Source organism: Rana temporaria, chromosome 8 (assembly GCF_905171775.1).
Source record: "Rana temporaria chromosome 8, aRanTem1.1, whole genome shotgun sequence".
Lineage (NCBI taxonomy): Eukaryota > Metazoa > Chordata > Amphibia > Anura > Ranidae > Rana > Rana temporaria.
The window spans coordinates 177,624,709-177,648,808 of NC_053496.1; the positions used below are offsets into that span (position 1 = coordinate 177,624,709).

The following is a 24,100-nucleotide window of genomic DNA, read 5'->3' on the forward strand; positions in this document are numbered from 1 at the left end:
GTCACTGGTCTGGCTGCTTTGAAATCTCCCACCCACACCCCTTTCCAGGCACAGATTGGATGCACAAGGGGTTGTGGGCGGGCCGGGCACAGGGAGGAGGTGGGGCGGACGCGGACCTAACTTACCTGACCTCTTCCCTCCTTGTACGGCTACTGCGGGCGCCGGGCGGGGGATGTAGACACTGCTGCAACCTGCGGGAGTGCAAGGCGGGTGGGTCAGTGGCCGGAGGAAGTGGGGGCACCCTCGCTGACATGCGCTTGGCTGCTGCGGGAAAGCACAGTGCCGACTCAGGACTAACGGTACTCACTGCTCCTGACACTTTTGCGCCCCCTCCCCTCTGGCGCCTGGGTGCAGAGCACCCCGTCTCGGATCAGCCCTGACAACAACAGGCTAAACTTGCCAAGGACATCTTCCTATTTTCTGGCAATACTAAGGAAGATGTCCAACCAACTTGTACGGGTCATTTAGCAACCCACCATATGGCCTTGACACAGGGAATTACACAATACTAAAGAATTAAGAACAAAATTATACTAGAAGTTATATTAGATATCAACAACTAGTAATAAAGGGTAACTCTAAACGAAGGGCTCCAGAAGTTTTCATAGCTCCATGCTCCCAATATTCTGTCTTAACAGTATCTCCATGCCTGGAAGGAGTAGAAGAAAGTGTTTTGAAGTGTAATTGTAAGTAAACCCATGGTGTGTGTGAGAAATAACTTTTTAAAAAAAATCTGAGCTGCAACATTTATGCATTTTGAAAGCCTGAAGGTGCTCCTTGGATTTTGGACCCCTCTACGCATCTAGACATATAAAAAGTCTCACACCTGTGGTATCTCCATGCTTGGAAGGAGTAGAAGAAAGTGTTTTGATGTGTAATTGTAAATATACCCGAGCTGTGTGTGAGAAATAACTTTAAAAAAAAATCAGATTTTTTTTTATTTCTTTATTTTCCCAAAAGTTTGCGGCAAAAACTTACAGCATCAAAAACCTCTGCATGCCTCTTACTAAATACCTTGGACTGTCTACTAAGGTGTCATTTGGGGGTATTTGTACTGTCCTGGCATTTTAGAGCCTCAATAATTGAGGATTGATTTGTTTTCAAATACAGTATATATACCATAGTTTGAAGACTTTATAACTTTCACACAGAGTAGATAATATACACTGATTTGCTATTTTACCAAAGAAATGTAGAAAAATAAATGTTACCCTAAATTTATGAAGAAAGATTATTTATTTGCAATTATTTATAAGAATAACTAAGAAAAATGCTTTTTATTCAAACCTTTCAGTCCTTTTTTCATTATATTGTATAGAAAAAGTGGTGAAGGGGAACACAACTAAAAGAAAGCTTTACAAGTCTCTGATATAAAATTAATTTGGCATTTGGGTACAGTGTTGGATGACCGAGTAATTGTCAGTCAAAGTATCATGGTGCCGAAAACTATAAAATGGCCTTGAAAGGAATGGGATTTAACATTGGGGTCTTCAAGTGGTTAACAAACAATAAAAAGTAAGAATCTAAATCTTTATAATTGAAGATAATAAACAAAAAAATTAAATATTTGTTGGACCAATGACAAGCCGGCTTCTAAAAATAAAACATGAAAAGAACAATAATGTACAGAAACCGACATCAACCAATAAGAAGTGTTGTCAATGTATTGTCATATCTGGCCATGTATTAGCACAGTTTAGCTGTATGGTGCGGTCTGTGTGAGTGCGGGACCGAGTCATCTCTGTATGTTTAGAGGATCATATTACTAGAATTCAATCCCTGCAGACTCAGATCTATCAAACCGAACCTGAAAAACATTCAATATATTCCGCCCCACCCCCAACACACCACTGTTATCATGAGAAAGATTGTTATTACATGTGAGTTCTCTGGTGATACACAAGGCTTCCTTTCTGAGTGAAAGATTTCCCGCATTCTGAACATGAATAAGGACGCTCACCCTTATGAATTCTCTGGTGATTTACAAGGGGTCCTTTCTGTGAGAAAGATTTCCCGCACTCTGAACATGAATAAGGACGCTCACCTGTGTGAACTCTCTGGTGATCCACAAGGTTTCCTTTGGTCGTGAAAGATTTCCCACACTCTGAACATGAATAAGGACGCTCACCTGTGTGAACTCTCTGGTGATACACAAGGGGTCCTTTCAACTTGAAAGATTTCCCGCACTCTGAACATGAATAAGGACGCTCACCTATGTGAGCTCTCTGGTGAACCACAAGGTATCCATTCGCCCTGAAAGATTTCCCACACTCTGAACATGAAAAAGGACGCTCACCTGTGTGAACTCTCTGGTGATACACAAGGGGTCCATTCGCCCTGAAAGATTTCCCACACTCTGAACATGAATAAGGACGCTCACCTGTGTGAATTCTCTGGTGTCTAACAAGCTGTCTATTTGTAGTGAATGATTTCCCGCACTCTGAACATGAATAAGGACGCTCACCTGTGTGAACTCTCTGGTGATCCACAAGGGGTCCTTTCGACTTGAAAGATTTCCCACATTCTGAACATGAATAAGGACGCTCACCTGTGTGAACTCTCTGGTGATCCACAAGGGGTCCTTTCGACTTGAAAGATTTCCCACACTCTGAACATGAATAAGGACGCTCACCTGTGTGAACTCTCTGGTGTCTAACAAGGTATCCTTTCGACCCAAAAGATTTCCCACACTCTGAACATGAGAAGGGATGCTCACCCGTGTGACTGTACCGGTGTGTAAGAAGGCTTTGTTTGCTAGTGTAACATTTGCCGCACTCTGAACATGAATAGGGACGCTCAGCAGTGTGACATTTCTTGTGTTTAAGAAGGTATCTCTTTTTTGTGAAAAGTTTCCCACACACTGAACATGAGAATGAACTCTCTTCTGTGTGATCTCCTTCCTGCCCTGAAGAAGATTCCTCGGGAATAGACGGATCTATTAAAGTATTTCTACTGTGAGATCTTAGAGTCCTGGTATGTGATTTTTCAGAAGATTCCTCAGACGTATTCCGGACATTATGGTCATCTGCTGAGAAACAATTTTACAATAAATGTTGGAAGAATTGTTGGAATTTTGTATTCAGGAGTCATATATGTTGGTCTAGTTCTAAATCTTTGAGCTCCGGAATGCAAGTGGGAGAAATCAGAACAGAAATAGAAATTCAAAGTAGATTTACGATACAATTCACCCAGATCACACTGTGCAACTTTGTGCATTAAGGACATTGTTATTGAGGAATGGAGATGGACCTTTCATATGGTGTACAGTATCTCCTCCTCATGTGTTGGGAACATGACATTATATTGAGGAATGGAGATGGACCTTTCATATGGTGTACAGTATCTCCTCCTCATTTGTAGGGAACATGACGTTATATTGAGGAATGGAGATGGACCTTTCATATGGTGTACAGTATCTCCTCCTCATGTGTTGGGAACATGACATTATATTGAGGAATGGAGATGGACCTTTCATATGGTGTACAATATCTCCTCCTCATTTGTTGGAAACATGATGTTATATTGAGGAATGGAGATGGACGTTTCATATGATGTACACAAGTGGTGGTCAGTTTGCTGGACGTAGGAGGCCTGAAGTGTAGCCCCTAATATAACCAAAGGGTGGCACATAATATTCAGTGTATGTAAAGCTACAGAAATCTGTCAGACTGAACATATTACAGTAGTATGTAGTAGAGACTATAAGCATGGTGCAAATAAGGTCGGAGACTGAGGACATGCTGCAGTAGGCAGATACTGTGAATACCTTCCATGATAATTATATTACAGTTTTATTTACAAATCATTCCTCTCAGATTGGTGTTCTTTACAGGACATTGATGAGGTACATCGATGATGTTTTTACTGTCAACAGTTAAAGCGTGAGTTCACCCTAAAAACAAATTTCTAACATTACATCCAGCTCACTACCGACATTGACAGTATGCATTTTTTTTTTTTGCTGTACATACCTCGTAAAGCTATTTTCTTAGCCGGCTTCTGGGTAGTGAATCCCGCAGGAGTGGGCGTTCCTATGCCCCGCAGTTAGTGATTGACGTGATGACAAACACTACCCCCCCCCCCCCGTCGCATAACCAGCATCACGAGTTGCCGAAAGAAGCCAAACGTCGGTGCGCAGGCGCCGTATAGCGCCGACACGACGTTCCGCTTCTTTCGGCAACTCGTGACGCTCCTTATGCGACGGGGGGTAGTTTTTGTCATCTGTCTTTCCTGTACCGAAGGATAAGATGTTCTCTATTTTTGTACATGAGCAATACAGATTGCTTATAATTAAATACAAAAAATCTCTGTATACGGAAGAGGTGATTTGTTTTTAGAGCTCTGTGGATGAAGAATTGTCTGGTTCTAGATGACTCTGAAAAATGACTGGATGTTCTTCTTATGATTACTAATAATCAGGGCTTTTTTTCTGCAGGAACGTGGGGGAACGCAGTTCCGGCCCCTTCAGGACTGAATGTGTGCAAGGGGTGCTGGGGTGTGCTGAATTGTCTGCTGATGCTGGCTGCTGGGGGATCTATTGTAGCTGGGGGGGGGGTCTATTTTAGCATGGGAGGGTCAATTGTTGCTGAGGAAGTCTGTTGTTACTGGTGGGAGATCCATTACTGGTGGGGTGGGTCTTATGTTGCTGGGGGGGTTAGTTGTCGCTAGGAGAGATCCACTGTTGAGGGAGGGGTCTATAGTTGCTAGCTGCTGGAGGGTCTCTTAATGCTGGCTGTGGGGATATCTGTAGTTGTTTCCAGGGGTCGCTAGTTGCTGGGGAGTCTATTGTTACTGGGGGTCTATTTTTGCCTGGGGGATATTTGGCATTATTGTTGTAGGAAGATCTATTGTTGCTGGAGGTTCCATTGGTGTTGCTGGCTGCAAAGGATCTATTTTACTGCTTTTCTTGTTATTATTAACTAATTCCATACAAAATTACTTGGCACCAAAAAATGATACTTGGTTCTGTATTCTCTATAAAGGGCACTACTGGAAGGTGGGCAGGGGGTGGTGCCAATGTAATGGTCCTTTGGAGGTGGGTAGGGGAGGAGAAATGGGGCGACTCTGAAAGGGGGAGTTCCTGCACCTATACTCTGAGAAAAAAAGGCCTGCTAATAATTGTAGGAAAACTATTTTAGAATGTTGATCTGGTGAGCTATCTGATTGCCTTTTGGGATCAGGGAGGAATCTTTATAACCTAAAGAAGATTAGGCCGAGCTTTATATGGACATTCTACTGTCCTGGGGGTTAGCTGCTGCTTTGACATTTTTTTTTCTCTTGTGAATTCAGTAGACATCGACCTTTTCTCCTCTGATGTAACAATGTAAATACAAACTTTATACTCATAGAAATTAAATAAAAATGGGAACTGGTTCTATATTTAGTGTTTATTACTCACTTGTGTCTATATGTAGAGAAGATTCCTCCTGTTTACTTTCCGTAATCATCTCCCCCTCCTCCATAGACTGCTGATCTCCACTCACCAACCTCTCTTCTTCTTCCTCTATATCCTCAACTTTGATGTCTTTCCGTTCTTCATTCTAAATTTCAGAGATGATAAAATATAACATCTGGAAACACTGCTGGAAATAATAAGAGATGACATAGAAGAATGTTCTCTCATAGAATTATTTTTAAATTCTTTGTGCCCAGCCCCATCTACCTGATCTCCTGATCTCCCATTCTCTGTATATTGGAGATCTTCCTGTGTAGAATTGTGGGAATCCAGAGGACAACCCTCCTCCATAGACTGCTGATGTCCACTCACCAACCTTTCTTCTTCTTCCTCCTTAATCTCATCTTTGATGTCTTTTAGTTCTTCACCCTAAACCCAAAGATGATAGAATACATGTATAAAAAGGAACTAGTCACAAAGAAGAATGTCCTCTCATAACTTAGAATACACTTTTGGATCTACATGTTCTGTCCCACCTACCTGATGATGGTGGGGGATGGTGTGACCTTCCTGTGTGGAATCCCGGGAATACAGAGGACGGGGACATCTCTCTGGTGGGTTCCCATTACTGGATCCATCTGTAGGAAACACACACACTGACTGAATACATTGGGCCAGATTCTCAAAGAAGTTACGCTGGCGTATCTATTGATACGCCGCGTAACTTCTATTTTGCTCCGGCGTATCTTTGTTTTGTATCCACAAAACAAGATACGCCTGAAGCTGTGCTAGATCTGACTGACGTACGTCGTAGTACGCCGTCGGATCTAAGGTGCATTTTTACGCTGGCCGCTAGGTGGCGTTTCCGTCGATTTCCGCGTCAAGTATGCAAATTAGCTAGATACGAGAATCCACAAACGTACGTACGGCCGACACATTTTTTTACGTCGTTTTCGTAAGGCTTTTTTTGGCGTATAGTTACCCCTGCTATATGAGGCGTATCCTATGTTAAGTATGGCCGTCGTTCCCGCGTCGAAATTTGAAAATTTTACATTGTTTGCGTAAGTCGTTTGCGAATAGGGCTTTGCGTAGAATGACGTTCACGTCGTAAGCATTGGCTTGTTGCGGGTTAGTTTCAAGCATGCGCACTGGGATACCCCCACAGACGCAGTTAAAAAAAAACTTAATTTACGTCGGGTCAAGACGTATTTACATAAAACACGCCCCCATCACATCCATTTGAATTGCGCGCCCTTACGCCACCAAAGTTACACTACGCCGCCGTAACTTACAGCGCAAATTCTTTGAGGATACAAAAAAAAAGCTGTAAGTTACGGTGGCGTAGTGTATCAGAGATACGCTACGCCGGACGGAAAGAAACGCCGCGCTTCGTGGATCTGGCCCATTGTTTCTATGTGTTTATCAGATGATGGGGGATCTAGGTGGATCCTCCGTACTGCTCTCTCCTTTACAATAAAGTCTCCTCTTACCCGGTGATGTGAGGGGCGGCTGATTCTCCATCATGACGTCCTTGTAGAGATCCTAGTGTCCTTCTAAATACTCCCACTCCTCCCAGCCGCTGGGTGTTAATGGCTCACCAGATATTTTCTTCACCACTTAAAAATCCTGTGTAAAGATAGAAAGTAATAACAGTGATCACCAAAAATGTCCCAGAATCCTCCTCACCTCTCTGATCAGGCTTGTATTTTATTAATATAAAAAAAAAAATTATGTCATATGACCTCTCAAACTCTTATGCCGCGTACACACGATCGGAATGTCTGATGAAAAAAGTCAGATGGACTTTTTTCATCAGAAATTCCGATCGTGTGGGCCCCATCTGACTTTTTCCATCTGTGTTTAGAAATAGAACATGTTTTATTTTTTTTCTGATGGAAAAAAAAACAATAGGAAATTCCTATGGCCTGTGTGCAACTCCGATGGAAAAAAAAAACATGCATGCTCAGAATCAATTTGACGCATGCTTGGAAGCATTGAACCTTATTTTTCTCGACTCGTCGTAGTGTTTTACGTCACCGTGTTTTGGACGGTCGGAATTTGGCCTGACAGTGTGTATGCAAGACAGCTTGAATGGAATTCCGATGAAAAATTCCATCGGAAATTCCAATTGTGTGTACGGGGCATTACTCACCTCCTCCTGATATATATCTCTGGACAGATAACAAACTGAGAATTATCTGGACTGTACTGGGATAAATATGGACTAGTATGTATCTGGTCTCTAGGTGGACAGTTGGATAAATAGCTCTATATTTAGGATGTATCTGTTCTATAAACCAGAGGCTCTGGATGGACAGTTGAATAAATGGTTCTATATGTAGGATGTATCTATGTAAATATTACAATACTCTATATATGTGTGTATCAGCATCTTCTGGAGATAAAAGATATCACAGTGACTATGGAGGAAGAGGACGGACATGACGGGGATTACTGGGTGTAAATATATAATAATATCTTATTACCTCCTCTGCTATCGGTTGCAGGAATATCTCCCTCCACTTCCGTCTGTAGAGGACATCACTTCCTGTTTGTATCTTCTATCACTTCCTGTCTCTGCATTCCATGAACAATAAGTGAGATTACCACCTTGTGGAGAAAATACGTACTGCAGCCGGTGTTTTTAAATCCATTGACAGATGCTTCTTGGTTTTTTTCTTTAGCTTTGTTGCTTAAAGTGGAACTTTGGTCAGAAAATGAGGTCCTGCTAGATCACCTCAGGATGGCCCCTTTTGCACATACAGCTATATAAATGATTAAAAATAAGTGCCTATCAGTGTTTAAAATCCAGTAACATACCATCTATTGTAAAGCGCTGCGTAAACTGTTGATGCTATATAAATTCTGTATAATAATAATGTATAATAATCTCACTTTTCTCTGCACATGCTCATTTGCTCTTTATTTTCAGGCATGATGCAGAATTTTCAGAGGACAATCGGCTGCTCAGGGGCTCTGAGCTTCAGAAAAATGGCCGCCTCTGACCAGAAATAATAGGAGCAATGCTGGAGACAATTTACATTGCACATTTATTTTTGTCGCATAATTATTTATGTGGAATGTATGTTTCTTTTGATTTATTATTACCCCCCGTAACAATTTCCCATTTTTCGCTTTGGGATTAAAAAGTATTCTGTATTCTATATTGTATGACGTTGTTTTGAGACAGCTGACTCCTACAGGTAATGGGCTACTTTAGAATGGCCTCCCTTTTGCGCTGCTCATGTGCGTCCTCTAGATCATGCAACAGCGTTCTCCGTGATCACTCCATCAGACACGGCAGATCACAGAGCAAGGCACAGGACCAATGAAATTGGCCTTGTCGCATGTGATCACCGTGACCAATCACAGCCATCACAAATGTGACCAAATGCTGCTTGTTGGAGCCACAACTCTGTTTCTTCTTACATCGATTGTCTGTGAGAGGAAACAATGTTATCCCAGTGATCGGCACAGTACAGTGTCACCAGAGCAGCCATCCAATGTCCCTGATCACTACCAACTGCAGTACACTATCACCACCCCAGTACAAAGTCACCAGACCAGTGCAATCAGTCACAGTGTTTCTGATCGCTGCCACCCCAGTACAGTGTCAATAGATCAGTGCAGCCAGTAACAGTGTTCATGATCCGTAACCCTGCACACCAGAGGCCATTGGTATTCGGACATAACTTTCAATCAAATTATATAACATATCTCTGGACTGTATTTATAAAGTTATAGTCTTACCTTTTACCCCATGAAATGTCTGTAATGATTTATTTGCACATATGTCTATCTAATATATTCTTTATCATTTATTATTATGTATGTATATGTGTTACAAGATTTACTAGTGTTTTCAATTCTTATGTACATACTGTACCTTGCTCAGTTCTCTTCACAAGCTGGCAGGAATCTTCCAGCCGGCTGGTCTGTGTATATATACACCACATCATTAGGTGTTGTTATTTTCTTGAGAAGGGAGCGTGCATGCCCCTATGAGGTATAGCGCATGCTCTGAAACGCGTTGCATTCTGGTCCCGAGCCCTGCCTGTGTCATCCTTCTCCTGGCTGCCCACCCACTTCTGGAAGGACTTCGGCCAACTTCCTCCTCCACACGGGGACTTCTGTCACATTCCATCTGTCAGTACCAGCAGCTCCCGCAGCCTGCTCCAACTGGCGTCCTGGACCTACACCTATTGATCTGCCTTTTGTTTACCCATCTATTGTAAGTAGCCCTGTTGTGGGGTCTTTTAAAATACAGTCTTACTGCACTCAGAGGCGCTTCTCTGCTTTTTGTTTTTGTCCTTGTATATTGAGAATCTGTGTAAAAGTAAACTGCGCCAAGTAGGAAACGAGATGCCAGGCTGGTAAAAGGCAATGATGATAAGTAATATGAATAAAAAAACACATCCAGTCCAGTAAAAAGTTTTTAGCAGCACCACCGTGTGTCAGCAAAACTTCAGTGTGAATATACCACCACCAAACGGAAAGCCCTTTACCAGAACCACCCAAACATTAGGCTGTAGATAGATTTTATTCAAAAGAGGCTCCACATCAGATTAGCATCAGACTGGGGAGGGATCCAGGGAGCAGATCTCGAAATACACCACATCAATGATTGAACAAATCCTCGGTATATAAAAAAAACGGACCATAGCGTGATACCGTACAAATTTTTAATAAAAATGCATAAGACATGTACTTACAAACATCTCATGATTAAAAGTGTGTATATGTGCCGGCCGGCAATAGGAGCCCTTCCTCCTTCAGATGGAACGCGGTAACGTCAGTGTGCGCCTTCCCAGACGACGTTTCGTCATTAACAGACGTTCTCAATGGGGATATTCAGAATCTGCTAATCTCCACCAAGAAGCCTGCCCTAGTGCCTTGGACATTTTTGGACTTATACCTTAAAAGTATACTGCTTGCATATTAGGTATTATGACCAAGCATCTGCACCTATAACCTCCTGTTCTTATTTACTACCAATGGCCTTTGGTGCTCAGGGTTATGCACCCTTGGTTTAGTGAGCACATAATCAATCAAGACATTAAAAGAAGTTTCACACATGTGCCATCCCCATACCTGGGGGGGGTAGAAGAATGTGTTTTGGAGTGTAATTGTTAGTATTCCAATACTGTGTATTTACATATTTTATTAATTGACAAATTTGTGTAAAAAAAGGAACATTTAATTTTCTTTCTACATTTTACTAAAACGTGTGCCAAAAAAATGAAATACCTTGGGGTGTTACCTCTCCAAATTGTGGTAATTTTGTGAATGTTTCTACTGTCCTCGTGCTTCAGGGCTTTCAAAATGTGATAGGTCAGATAATTAGATGTGTAATTTTTGACCCTAGAAAGCCTAAGGGTGCTCCTTGGATTTTGGATCTTTCTATGTGGTCAGGCTCTGTAAAAGTCTCACATATGTGGCAACCTCATACTGGGGAGGAGTAGAGGAGTGTGTTTTTTGGGTGTCATTGAAAGTATTCCCATGCTGCATGTTTAATAATAACTGGTTAATTTGTTAAATAAGATTATGGCAAACATGTACAACTTAAAAAAGCTCACCTTGTGTCTTACTTTACATCTTAGAAAGTCTACTTTCCAAATTTTGTTGGCGTTTCTACTGTCCTTGTGCTCCATAGTCTCCAAAATGTGATAGGTAATTTGGGAATTAAATGTGTTGTTCATGCCCCTGTAGTGCCCACCCCGAAGAAGCCCCTGTTTGCCCAAAGTTCATTCCCCAGTTTAATGCATAGACAGCAAGGCACGCAACAACAGTCACTCTTTCTGGCTCAATAAAATAATCTAGAGGTCTCCTGGTCTGTGATCTGTACACACAATGTTTCTGCATAACTGGATGTCCCCTTCCAATATCAGTCCAACATTCACCACTGAACTCTCCAGAGAAGATCCCAAGAGAAATCCCTTGATTAGAAAGGATCCTCAGAAGTAGCCCCCTAGCTCTGGACTAGCTGGGACCACGATGAACACCTGAAGAAGACCATCCACTGGGCTGCTGATTTGCTTCATCCAGCCCACTACATTCTAGAATCCTTCAGAAGGCAAGGGGAAATAATTAAACCTGCAGCCAGCGAAACCCAGAACAGCCCAAAGCAATCACAAACTGCTCTACAGCCAAAAAGAACTACATTTTCCTAATCATTCTAGCAACCTATTTAGGAGGGTGATAAACTCCTTAAAAGTCTGAAGGTACTCCTTGGATTTCAGGCTTCTCTATGTAGTTAAGCCCTTAAAAATTCAATACATAATCAGTTAAAAAAATGAAAATGTCTCACATATGTGTAATTCCCATACTTGGGAGGAGTAGTAGAATGTATTTTCTGTAGTAGTTTTTTGTTGGAGCCATGAGGGAGCTATAATGCCAAACACATCACAAAACGACAATATATTAATGGCCCCTGTGACGGTATCGGTATGATATCCCCGTCAACGTTCCCTTCTTCCCATAACGAAAATCACCCCAATATTCCACGAGGAGGGATATCCCTGGAATCGCCCAGAAAGCCACACATGAGACCAGCTTACTGCTTGAACAACACAGACTTTTATGTTATAACACACAGCTTATATGTCATTTGCAAAACTGTTACAATGACAAATCTCCGCCCCCCTCACACTGGGGCTTCCATACAGATGAGTAGGTAGACACGACGGGGCCGATGCTGAAACACATTTTCTTTAGACAATGACATCAATGACGCTGAGCACTAGCTGTACTGAATACATCAACCAGACCGCTCGACCCCGCATATAGAGAGATAATTACCACAATGAAGCAATCAGAATAATTAACACAAGCCACTTAAACCCAGCTCTCCTTCACACAACACAATAGATCAATTAACCTTTAGAAATAGTGAGGGGACATTAGCACATCAATAACCTGGCTAGCAGGGAGCAGTAAACTGAGACATATAGGCAAATGTATCACAATGGCCCCCCTTTTGCTCCCTGCTCCGGCAAACCCGGTTGGACCTTCCCTGGTCCAGTAGGGTTGACGGGTTCAGAGCTATTAGTCAGAGGTTAACTCCGTTTGGCATGACTGACCTCCCTTGGCAACTGCTTCAGACTCAGGTATGTCACCGGGTCGTCAGATCACACGCCGGTCAGTCCCCAAGTCTTTGTGCGATCTGCAAAGTCACCAGAAGTCAGTGTGAAGACAGCGAATGGGTCTGTGCGCCGCCGTCTAGGTGTCCCGCTATGGGAGGGGGCAGGTTATGGCTCTGAAGTGACAATCCCAGGAGATTCATAAAAAGAAAAAGTTATATTTGTTGAAATGCTGTAGCACTGGTGCTCAGAGTCCGGGGGGGGGGGAGGGGAATCAGAGCCCCATAAGGTCAGCCACCCCCTGCTCCCTCCGCAGCCGCCGGTTCTCCTCTTGGAGCTTCTCCAGCTCCATCTCCAGTTCATGCTGCTGTGACCTCAGGTGGTTGTTCTCCTCCTCCATGCGGCTTATGCACTCCTCCAGCTCTATGTACTCACGGATCAGCTCCTGCTTGCTCATGTCCTGCAGGCTCTCCACGTGGTCCTTCATCATCAGGAACTGGGTGGTGGTGTAAGGGGCCACCGGTGGGCCCTTGGCGAACATCTCGGCACGCATCTGGGACGCCCGCTGCGACTCCCTCTCCTCCAGTCGCTTCTTCTCCTCCCAGGTCAGCTTGTTATACGGCTTCCAGGACCTCTTCTTCTTGAAGGGTGGCCGGCGGTGCCTCTTTCTGCCCAGCTCCCTCCAGGGCCCCTCTGGCTCAGGGCTGTCGCCCATGACCAGCTGACAATGGTGTTCCCTGTTGTCCGTAATAACAGATTGTACCATGAGGGCTTCGTAAGGGGTGCCCAATGGTTCTTCCTGACCCAGCTCCTTTGGATCCCAAGCCGAGTCTACACAATGGGCTGCTGCTGGTGGGCGGTACCCAGGTTGAGACCAATTTGACCTGGTGTTGTCATTCATGGGGCAATTCTGCTTGAAGTGACCCAACTGTTTGCACCGGAAGCAGCGTTGTTCGTTGCCCTCCTGGCGATGATAGCGAGGGCTAGATGTCACCGGTCTGTTAGGAGGTTGGTATCTAGCGGTTGGTGGGTGTGAGGGCACCGTTTGTGGTGGAGGTTGTTCCTGTGGTGTGACCTGGTTCGTCTTGCGAGTATCTGCATATTCATCCGCCAACTTCGCGGCCTCTGGTAGAGTCATGGGCCTGCGATCTCTCACCCAATCTTTGACGTCCGTCTGGATGTGATTGTAAAATTGCTCCAGGAGCATTAGTTGCAAAATGTCCTCTGCGGTGGTGGCCTGGCTGCTGTTAGCCCAGTTAGAGGCCGACCGGGACAATTGGCATGCCCATTCCGCATAAGAGTCTTTCGTGGTTTTGCGTGAGTCCCTGAACTTCTGTCGGTGGGACTCTGGGGTTACTGCATAACGAGCCAGGAGCACTTCTTTAACCCGGGCGTAGCTATGAATATCCTGATCTGGCACGGTCCGGAAAGCATCAGAAGCTTTGCCTGACAGTTTGCCTGACAATATTGCAACCCAGTCTCCTCTAGCTATTCGGTGCAGGTTACATTGTCGCTCAAAATCCGCCAGGAAGTTATCAATCTCACAGTCCTTTTCATCAAAAGCTTTAAAAGCGCTAAACGGAATCTTCCTTGCGTCTGCTGTGCTGTACTCACTGTTTGGAGAATGTGCGGCTGCTTGTTGGACTGCTGCCAGTTTTAACTGTAGTTCTGCGTCCCTTATTTGTTTATCCTTCTGTAGTTCTGCGTCCCTTATTTGTTTAGCCTTCTGTAGCTCCGCGTCTCTTATTTCTTTAGCCTCCTTCGCTAACAGGTCCATCACTTTCAGTACCACATCTGGCGTTGGGTTCGGGCCGAACCACGCTAGCTTCTCTCTCATTAGCTTGTTGGCTGGCGATTCCTCCTCCTGAATCACTGGTGTCTCCATCTCTTGTACTGCTGGCGTTGCTGCAATCCCGTCCTCCTGGTCTAGCTCCATTGATTCTGCTATGATGACCCGCTTGGTTTTGTTGCTAGCAATCCTTCCACGAACTTCCAGTAGTTCTTCCAGTGTCTGCTTGGAATCCGGGTGTGAAGGGGAATAGAAGGGAAAAATCCCACTGCTACCAACCAATTGTGACGGTATCGGTATGATATCCCCGTCAACGTTCCCTTCTTCCCATAACGAAAATCACCCCAATATTCCACGAGGAGGGATATCCCTGGAATCGCCCAGAAAGCCACACATGAGACCAGCTTACTGCTTGAACAACACAGACTTTTATGTTATAACACACAGCTTATATGTCATTTCCAAAACTGTTACAATGACAAATCTCCGCCCCCCTCACACTGGGGCTTCCATACAGATGAGTAGGTAGACACGACGGGGCCGATGCTGAAACACATTTTCTTTAGACAATGACATCAATGACGCTGAGCACTAGCTGTACTGAATACATCAACCAGACCGCTCGACCCCGCATATAGAGAGATAATTACCACAATGAAGCAATCAGAATAATTAACACAAGCCACTTAAACCCAGCTCTCCTTCACACAACACAATAGATCAATTAACCTTTAGAAATAGTGAGGGGACATTAGCACATCAATAACCTGGCTAGCAGGGAGCAGTAAACTGAGACATATAGGCAAATGTATCACAGCCCCTTTCCTGGACTTTTTGTCCTCCCTATGTCCATCTATTCAGCTGCCTTGATCATCAGTACATGGGCTCTAGTTGTTGATGTAAATACTGATAAATCATAAAAATTAGAGTGATGGAAGAGGTATTAACAGTCTCTTATACAATTCAAATGAATGCTTTTTGTTTTGTACTATATACTGTACTTAACTGAGTAGTGGAATATATTTTGGGTGAAATTGTAAATATGCCCATACTGTCTTTATAATATTTTATTGACAGGTTTGTGTAAAAAAAAAAAAAAAAATGTTCTTCCTGTATTTTCTAAAAACTTGTGGCAGAAAAATGAAATCCTCAAAAGACTCATCATGCCTCTTAAAGATACCTTGGGGTGTTTACTCTCCAAAATGTGGTCATTTTGTGGGTGTTTCTCTTATCCTGGCACTGCAGGGCCTCAAGAAATGTGATGGGAAGTCAGCTGCAACATTTATGCACTTTGAAAGCCTGAAGGTGCTCCTTGGATTTTGGACCCCTCTATGCATCTAGACATATAAAAAGTCTCACAAATGTGATATCCTCATGCTTGAAAGGAGTAGAAGAAAGGGTTTTGATGTGTAAGTGTAAGTATACCCATGCTGTGTGTGAGAAATAGAGATTGTTAAATAAAACCAGATTTTATTTAAATTTCTTTACTTTTCAAAAAGATTGTGGCAAAAACTTACAGCATCAAAAAACTCTGCATAATCTTTAGATTAATTGGTAGGAGAATATTGCTTTGTATTTATTATGAATATTATTGTAATGATTTTCTTTAGCCACAAGAAGGCGATACTCTTACTTCTATGTTTCTTCTTATGTTATATGTTATTGGTTTAATTCCTGTGCAGGTTGCAGGATGAACATATTTTAGACAACGTGACCATTTGAGATTTATAATTTTAACTTTTTAGCACAGATGTTTCTCCTGATTGGCTGATAAGTCCTTTCTGGATTGGCATTTAAATCAATGTTTTGAGCCATCTAGTGAATGGTCGGCCATGCTTATGGAAGCGGCGCTATTCGACGGGCTGACGTGTGACGTTTTAGCCATGCTCCGCCATTTCTTGGGCCGCTACTGTAGTTGTGTGGGCCGTTACCATGGTGGCAACACTCTATAAATTACATGACAGGTGCCGCTGAGGCCTCCCCAAGAGCAAAGGTCTCATCTGCCACAAATACGAAGTTGAGGCCCTCCACATTGTCCTGAGCAAGTTCCAAGTGAACTTAACGCGTACGGGGGAAGGAGCTGCTTATGACGTCACCCGCTGCTGTCCTTAGGAAAAGTCATGCATGCTGGATTTGTTATTGCCGTTTTTAAACATTTTATATGTGAGTAGTTTTTTAACTATCTACAATAAATCAACTGTTATCAAACAGAGAGCACTTAGATCCCTACTTTTTATTATACATGTTCTGGCAATATACGCTGAGTATAAGGAGATTACATTTGGATCTGGCACTCGTATTGAGCTTAAGGAGACGCGTGAGAGGTCCACGATTCATGTTAACCTTTTTGGTTTTGTCTGCATGACTACCTGTTCGTTTAGGGGGTCCATTTCCTAAGGTGAGAGGATTTAGTGCGACCGAAGGTGGAGGGATTGTCACTCATTTTAGACCACTGGTGAAGGATTCTGCGAATGCTGTGGATTCTTTTGTTCATCAATTCTTTGGACTATTATTTTACTATACATTTTGGTAACTTTATTTGACTACGCTGCACTTGTTCTATATTTAAAATTTAGCATCTAACCTCAGCTTGTTTAATTAAGCTTTGGCAATAAAACCAGGAAGCTGATTGGTTCCTATGCAGAATTGAGCCTGATTTTACACTGTTCAGCTTTAGTAAATAAACCCCACAGAGTATATGATATACGCTTATTTGCTTTGTATTTTACCAAAGAAATATCGAAAAATAAATTTTGCCCTAAATTAACGAAGAAAGATTATTAATTGGCATTTTTTATGAGAGAAACTAAGAAAAATGCCTTTTATTCTACATTTTTTGTCTCTTTTCCATTATACTGTATAGTAAAAGTGGTGGAGAAACACAACTAAAAGGAAAGCTTTACATGTCTCATAAAAATAATATAAAATTCATTATATTCATGACCGAGTAATTGTCAGTCACATATCACTGTGTTAAAAATGAAAGAATGGCGTATACAGGAAGGGGGTATAAAATGGTGGTCTTTAAGTGGTTAATAAACAATAAAAAAAACTATTAGAAATATAGGAATCAAGAAATTGAGCCACAAACAAAAATTATATAACAATGGCTGCTAAACACCACAATCCGAAAAAATTGTATAAAAGCAATAAAAATATAAAGTGTAGCGCTGTGAAAGTTTAATAGATGCAATCAACCATCAAAAAGAGGGTGACACCAATAAACCTATAAAAGGTGTGAGAATCATAATGTGCACATGAAATCGTTAATGGACCCTTCACATATATAAACAATGCATATAGCCCAAAAAAGAGAAGGGATATATTAACCCCTTAACGCCCGCCGCACGACTATTTACGTCCGCACAATGGCACGGACAGGCAGAAGGACGTATATATACGTCCTTGCCTTTCCGTGGGTCGGGGGTCCGATCGGGACCCCCCCCCCCCCCCGCTGCAAGCGGCGGGCGGATTCCCTCGGGGAGCGATCCGGGACGACGGTGCGGCTATTCGTTTATAGTTGCGATCGCTCCCCGGAGCTGAAGAACGGGGAGAGCCGTATGTAAACACTGCTTCCCCGTGCTTCACTGTGGCGGCGCATCGATCGTGTCATCCCTTTTATAGGGGAGACACAATCGATGATGTCAGACCTAGAGCCACACCCCCCTACTGTTGTAAACACACACTAGGTGAAGCCTAAAACGTTCAGCGCCCCCTGTGGTTAACTCCCAAACTGCAACTGTCATTTTCACAATAAAGAATGCAATTTAAATGCATTTTTTGCTGTGAAAATGACAATGGTCCCAAAAATGTGTCAAAATTGACCAAAGTGTCCGCCATAATGTCGCAGTCACGAAAAAAATCGCTGATCGCCGCCATTAGTAGTAAAAAAAAAAAAATTTAAAAAAATATCCCCTATTTTGTAAACGCTATAAATTTTGCGCAAACCAATCGATAAACGCTTATTGCGATTTTTTACCAAAAATAGGTAGAAGAATACATATCAGCCTAAACTGAGGAAAAAAATAAATTTTATATATGTTTTTGGGGGAAATTTATTACAGCAAAAAGTAAAAAATATTGAATTTTTTTTAAAATTGTCGCTCTATTTTTGTTTATAGCGCAAAAAATAAAAACCGCAGAGGTGATCAAATACCACCAAAAGAAAGCTCTATTTGTGGGGAAAAAAGGACATCAATTTTGTTTGGGAGCCACGTCGCACGAGCGCGCAATTGTCTGTTAAAGCGACGCAGTGCCGAATTGTAAAAACGCCTTTGGGCATTTAGCAGCATATTGGTCCGGGGCTTAAGTGGTTAAAGTGTAACTCCACATATATCGTGAAATATGTGGGAAAAAAAGGTGAAATCAACACAGATGCACTCTGTCAAAAAAAATTTAATAAAAAAAAATACAAAAAGATAACCAGCAGTGAAGTTAGTGCATATATACCATAGTAATTAACATAAAACAACTGTGAGGAGTGAAACGAACAGTCCTCAAACACAGATCATCAAAGTCAAACAGTTTGTAAGCATGTAAGCATTGAAACAGTTCGTCAGATGAGTGTCCAAATGGAGGGGGTCTTGTCCACACTGTACACCGTAATTCTAAACAATCTCTATATGCTTGGTGTGCTAAAGGAAATGTCACCCAGGAGTGCCTTCACCAATGGGCAGGGGGAGAAATAAATACTCCTACCCTCCGAAGTGGACCCAACTCACCATACGGCGGTGGATCACCTGCGCTTAGTCACACCAAGGACAGTAGGGACTGGATCTGTAGAACACCTCCTTTTCTCCACTGGAACCAAAACTTCTGTATCGGATCAACTGCTGCAGCATCCAAATCCGGTATGTTGAGACCATAATGTATCAAGCTAGGATTGCGCCTAACTTGAGAGGCATGTAAAAAGAACAAAAGGCCTCCACATAGTGTAAATCCAAAAAAAGCTGACAAGCTTTATTCAAAACAAACACTCCAATGTAAAAACGATGATCAAAAAAATATAAAAATACAAACATTTAAAATATATAAAAATTCATCCGAAATGAACAGAAAACAGAGAGAGGGTAAATGTTAAATGTATGTAAATGATAAATGTATGCGTGGTATAGGCAGCTGGTGCTGGTGTGCCGTCCCGACGCGTTTCGTCTAAAAAGACATCAACTGGGGTGCGACGGTCTTCAAGTGGTTATTAAACAATAAAAAAAATAAGCTAGAATCTAAATAAAAACATGTATAATTCAAGATAATAAACAAAACAAAATAATGAAATATTTGTTTGACCAATGAGAAGCCGGCTTCTTCAGTAAAACATAACAAGAACAATAATGTACAGAAACCGATATCAACCAATAAGAAGTGTTGTCCATGTATTGTCATATCTGGCCATGTATTAGCACAGTTTAGTTGTATGGTGCGGTCTGTGTGAGTGCGGGACCGAGTCATCTCTGTATGTTTAGAGGATCATATTACTAGAATTCAATCCCTGCAGACTCAGATCTATCAAACTGAACCTGAAAAACATTCAATATATTCTGCCCCTCCCCCAACACACCACTGTTATCATGAGAAAGGTCGTTATCTCTTGTGAGTTCTCTGGTGTTGCACAAGGTTTCCATTCGTCGTGAAAGATTTCCCGCACTCTGAACATGAATAGGGACGCTCACCCTTGTGAATTCTCTGGTGATTTACAAGGGGTCCTTTCTGTGAGAAAGATTTCCCGCACTCTGAACATGAATAAGGACGCTCACCTGTGTGAATTCTCTGGTGGTGCACAAGGTTTTCGTTCGACTTGAAAGATTTCCCGCACTCTGAACATGAATAAGGACGCTCACCTGTGTGAATTCTCTGATGGTGCACAAGGTTTCCATTCGTCGTGAAAGATTTCCCGCACTCTGAACATGAATAAGGACGCTCACCTGTGTGAACTCTCTGGTGGTACACAAGGGGTCCTTTCTGTGAGAAAGATTTCCCGCACTCTGAACATGAATAAGGATGCTCACCCGTGTGAATTCTCTGGTGCTGCACAAGATGTCCTATCTGTGAGAAAGATTTCCCGCACTCTGAACATGAATAAGGACGCTCACCTGTGTGACTGTTCTGGTGTGTAAGAAGACTTTGTTTGGTAGTGAAACATTTCCCACATACTGAGCATGGAAATGGACGCTCACCTGTGTGAATTCTCTGATGTATATGAAGGTTTTTTTTGCTAGTGTAACACTTCCCGCACTCTGAACATGAATAGGGACGCTCACCCGTGTGAATTCTCTGGTGCTGCACAAGGTGTCCTTTCTGTGGGAAAGATTTCCCACACTCTGAACAAGAAAAAGGACGCTCACCTGTGTGAACTCTTTGGTGATCCACAAGATTTCCTTTCAACGTGAATGATTTCCCGCATTCTGAGCATGAATAGGGACGCTCACCTGTGTGACTGTACTGGTGTGTAAGTAGATGTTGTTTGGTAGTGAAACATTTCCTACATACTGAGCATGGAAAGGGACTTACACCTGTATGAATTCTCTTATGTATATGAAGGTATTGTTTTCTAGTGTAACACTTCCCGCACTCTGAACATGAATAGGGACGCCCAGCAGTGTGACATTTCTTGTGTCTAAGAAGGTTTCTCTTTTTTGTGAAAAGTTTCCCACACACTGAACATGACAATGAACTCTCTTCTGTGTGATCTCCTTCCTGCCCTGAAGAAGATTCCTCGGGAATAGACGGATCTATTAAAGTATTTCTACTGTGAGATCTTAGAGTCCTGGTATGTGATTTATCAGAAGATTCCTCAGACGTATTCCGGACATTATGGTCATCTGCTGAGAAACAATTTTACAATAAATGTTGGAAGAATTGTTGGAATCTTGTATTCAGGAGTCATATATGTTGGTCTAGTTCTAAATCTTTGAGCTCCGGAATACAAGTGGGAGCAATCAGAAGAGAAATAGAAATTCAAAGTAGATAAACGATACAATTCACCCAAATCACACTGTGCGACTTTGTGCATTGAGGACATTGTTATTGAGGAACAGAGAGGGACCTTTCATATGGCCTTCTCCATGTCTGTATGTCCACCTGCAAGGTGATTAATGTGGCCAGTCTATGGGTGGAGACCAAACCTGATTTAAGCCAGCCAAGCCTGCAATCTCAGTATCTCCTCCTCATTTGTTGGGAACACAACGTAATATTGAGGAATGGAGATGGACCTTTCATATGGTGCCCAGTATCTCCTCCTCATTTGTTGGGAACATGACGTTATATTGAGGAATGGAGATGGACCTTTCATATGGTGCCCAGTATCTCCTCCTCATTTGTTGGGAACATGAAGTTATATTGAGGAATGGAGATGGACCTTTTATATGGTGCCCAGTATCTCCTCCTCATTTGTTGGGAACATGACGTTATATTGAGGAATGGAGATGGACCTTTCATATGATGTACACAAGTGGTGGTCAGTTTGCTGGACGTAGGGGGCCTGAAGTGTAGCCCCTAATATAACCAAAGGGTGGCACATAATATTCAGTGTATGTAAAGCTACAGAAATCTGTCAGACTGAACATATTACAGTAGTATGTAGTAGAGACTATAAGCATGGTGCAAATGAGGTCGGAGACTGAGGACATGCTGCAGTAGGCAGATACTGTGAATACGTTCGATGATAATTCTGTTTTATTTACAAATCATTCCTCTCAGATTGGTGTTCTTTACAGGACATGGATGAGGTACATCGATGATGTTATTACTGTCAACAGTTAAAGCGTGAGTTCACCCTAAAAACAAATTTCTAACATTACATCCAGCTCACTACCGACATTGACCGTATGCATTTTTTTTTGTTGTTGCTGTACATACCTCGTAAAGCTATTTTCTTAGTCTGCTTCTGGGTAGTAAATCCCGCAGGAGTGGGCGTTCCTATGCCGCAGTTAGTGATTGACGTGATGACAAACACTACCCCCCCCGTCGCATAAGCAGCATCACAAGTTGCCGAAAGAAGCCGAACGTCGGTGTGCAGGCGCCGTATAGCGCCGACACGACGTTCGGCTTCTTTCGGCAACTTGTGACGCTCCTTATGCGACGGGGGGATAGTGTTTGTCATCAAGTCAATCACTAACTGCGGCATAGGAACGCTCACTCCCGCGGGATTCACTGGCCACTTCGTGTTGTTTTATTTTTAAGTTTTCATGCTTAGCATTTTTACTCATTTTGGAAGTCTATTAAACATCCGTTTGGAAATACTTCACTATTGGAGCCCTTCTTTTCTTTTAACCACCTTGTGATTGTTTGGATACGGAGCGGCCATTTTGGTGAAGCCTGGAACTGCACACAGAGAGAAGGACACGCTTCTGGAGAGAGTCCACTGGACTGCAGTCGCCCATCCGAGAAGGGAGAAGTTTGTATACATTCCATCTGAGGATTTCTATGCTGTTTTCCCACGTGAGGGAGATAAGCGCTCTGTGAGCCCAGCTGTCGTGTGAAATTTTTACAGCACATATAACTGGATATATTTCATCGCTGCCAGCTCCCATACACGGATTATTTTATTGTTGCCACTTGGGACACTTTATTTATTTATCTCATTTGGGACACTTTATTGTATTTAATACCCCTGATTGCACACCTCAGTTGCACAAGTTATTAGTGGTGATTGTTTTTTTTTTGCGTTATTTCCGCATTTAGAGGATCTTATATATTATTCTTTAATCGTTCACATAATTGATGTGTTATATGGAATATTCCATTTATCTTTGCGCTCATCATTCACTTTATTCAATGTAAATACAAAATTTATATTCATAGAAATTAAATAAAAATGGGAACTGGTTCTATATTTAGTGTTTATTACTCACTTGCGTCCATATGTAGAGAAGATTTCTCCTGTTTACTTTCCGTAATCATCTCCCCCTCCTCCATAGACTGCTGATCTCCACTCACCAACCTCTCTTCTTCTTCTTTATCCTCAACTTTGATATCTTTCCGTTCTTCAGTCTAAATTTCAGAGATGATAAAATATAACATCTGGAAACACTGCTGCCAATAATAAGAGATGACATAGAAGAATGTTCTCCCATAGAATTATTTTTTAGTTCTTTGTGCCCAGCCCCATCTACCTGATCTCTTGATCTCCCATTCTCTGTATATTGGAGATCTTCCTGTGTAGAATTGTGGGAATCCAGAGGACAACCCTCCTCCATAGACTGATGATCTCCACTCACCAACCTCTCTTCTTCTTCCTCCTTAATCTCATCTTTGATGTCTTTTAGTTCTTCACCCTAAACCCCAAAGATGATAGAATACTTGTATAAAAAGAAACTAGTCACAAAGAAGAATGTCCTCTCATAACTTAGAATACACTTTTAGATCTACATGTTCAGTCCCACCTACCTGATGATGGAGAGGGATGGTGTGACCCTCCTGTGTGGAATCCTGAGAATACAGAGGACGGGGACTTCTCCCTGGTGGGTTCCCATTACTGGATCCATCTGTAGGAAACACACACTGACTGAATACATTGTTTCTATGTGTTTTTCAGATGATGGGGGATCTAGGTGGAGCCTCCGTACTGCTCTCTCCTTTACAATACAGTCTCCTCTTACCCGGTGATGTGAGGGGCGGCTGATTCTCCATCATGACGTTCTTGTAGAGATCCTTGTGTCCTTCTAAATACTCCCACTCCTCCCAGCCGCTGGGTGTTAATGGCTCACCAGATATTTTCTTCACCACTTAAAAATCCTGTGTAAAGATAGAAAGTAATAACAGTGATCACCAAAATGTCCCAGAATCCTCCTCACCTGTCCGCGGGAAAAGTGTCGGCTGGACAAATGTCCGCTGGAAACC

General features: G+C 42.5%; 2 protein-coding genes across 2 annotated transcripts in view; both read right to left on the reverse strand.

Annotated features, from left to right (window-relative positions):
• Positions 1-5,958, reverse strand: part of LOC120910004 (zinc finger protein 260-like) — a 28,954-nt gene extending 22,996 nt beyond the window's left edge. Inside the window, exon 1 of the mRNA XM_040321829.1 lies at positions 5,936-5,958. The gene's annotated coding sequence lies outside the window, so the exon portion shown is untranslated. The remainder of the gene's footprint in view (positions 1-5,935) is intronic.
• The window catches only part of LOC120910537 (zinc finger protein 420-like), a 53,427-nt gene continuing 30,544 nt past the window's right edge, over positions 1,218-24,100 (reverse strand). The window contains exons 5-8 of the mRNA XM_040322295.1: positions 23,374-23,469; positions 23,113-23,251; positions 19,864-21,084; positions 1,218-2,815 (exon numbers count right to left, since the gene is read on the reverse strand). Coding sequence (XP_040178229.1) covers positions 1,875-2,815; positions 19,864-21,084; positions 23,113-23,251; positions 23,374-23,469 — 2,397 coding nt within the window. The 3' untranslated portion in view covers positions 1,218-1,874. The remainder of the gene's footprint in view (positions 2,816-19,863; positions 21,085-23,112; positions 23,252-23,373; positions 23,470-24,100) is intronic.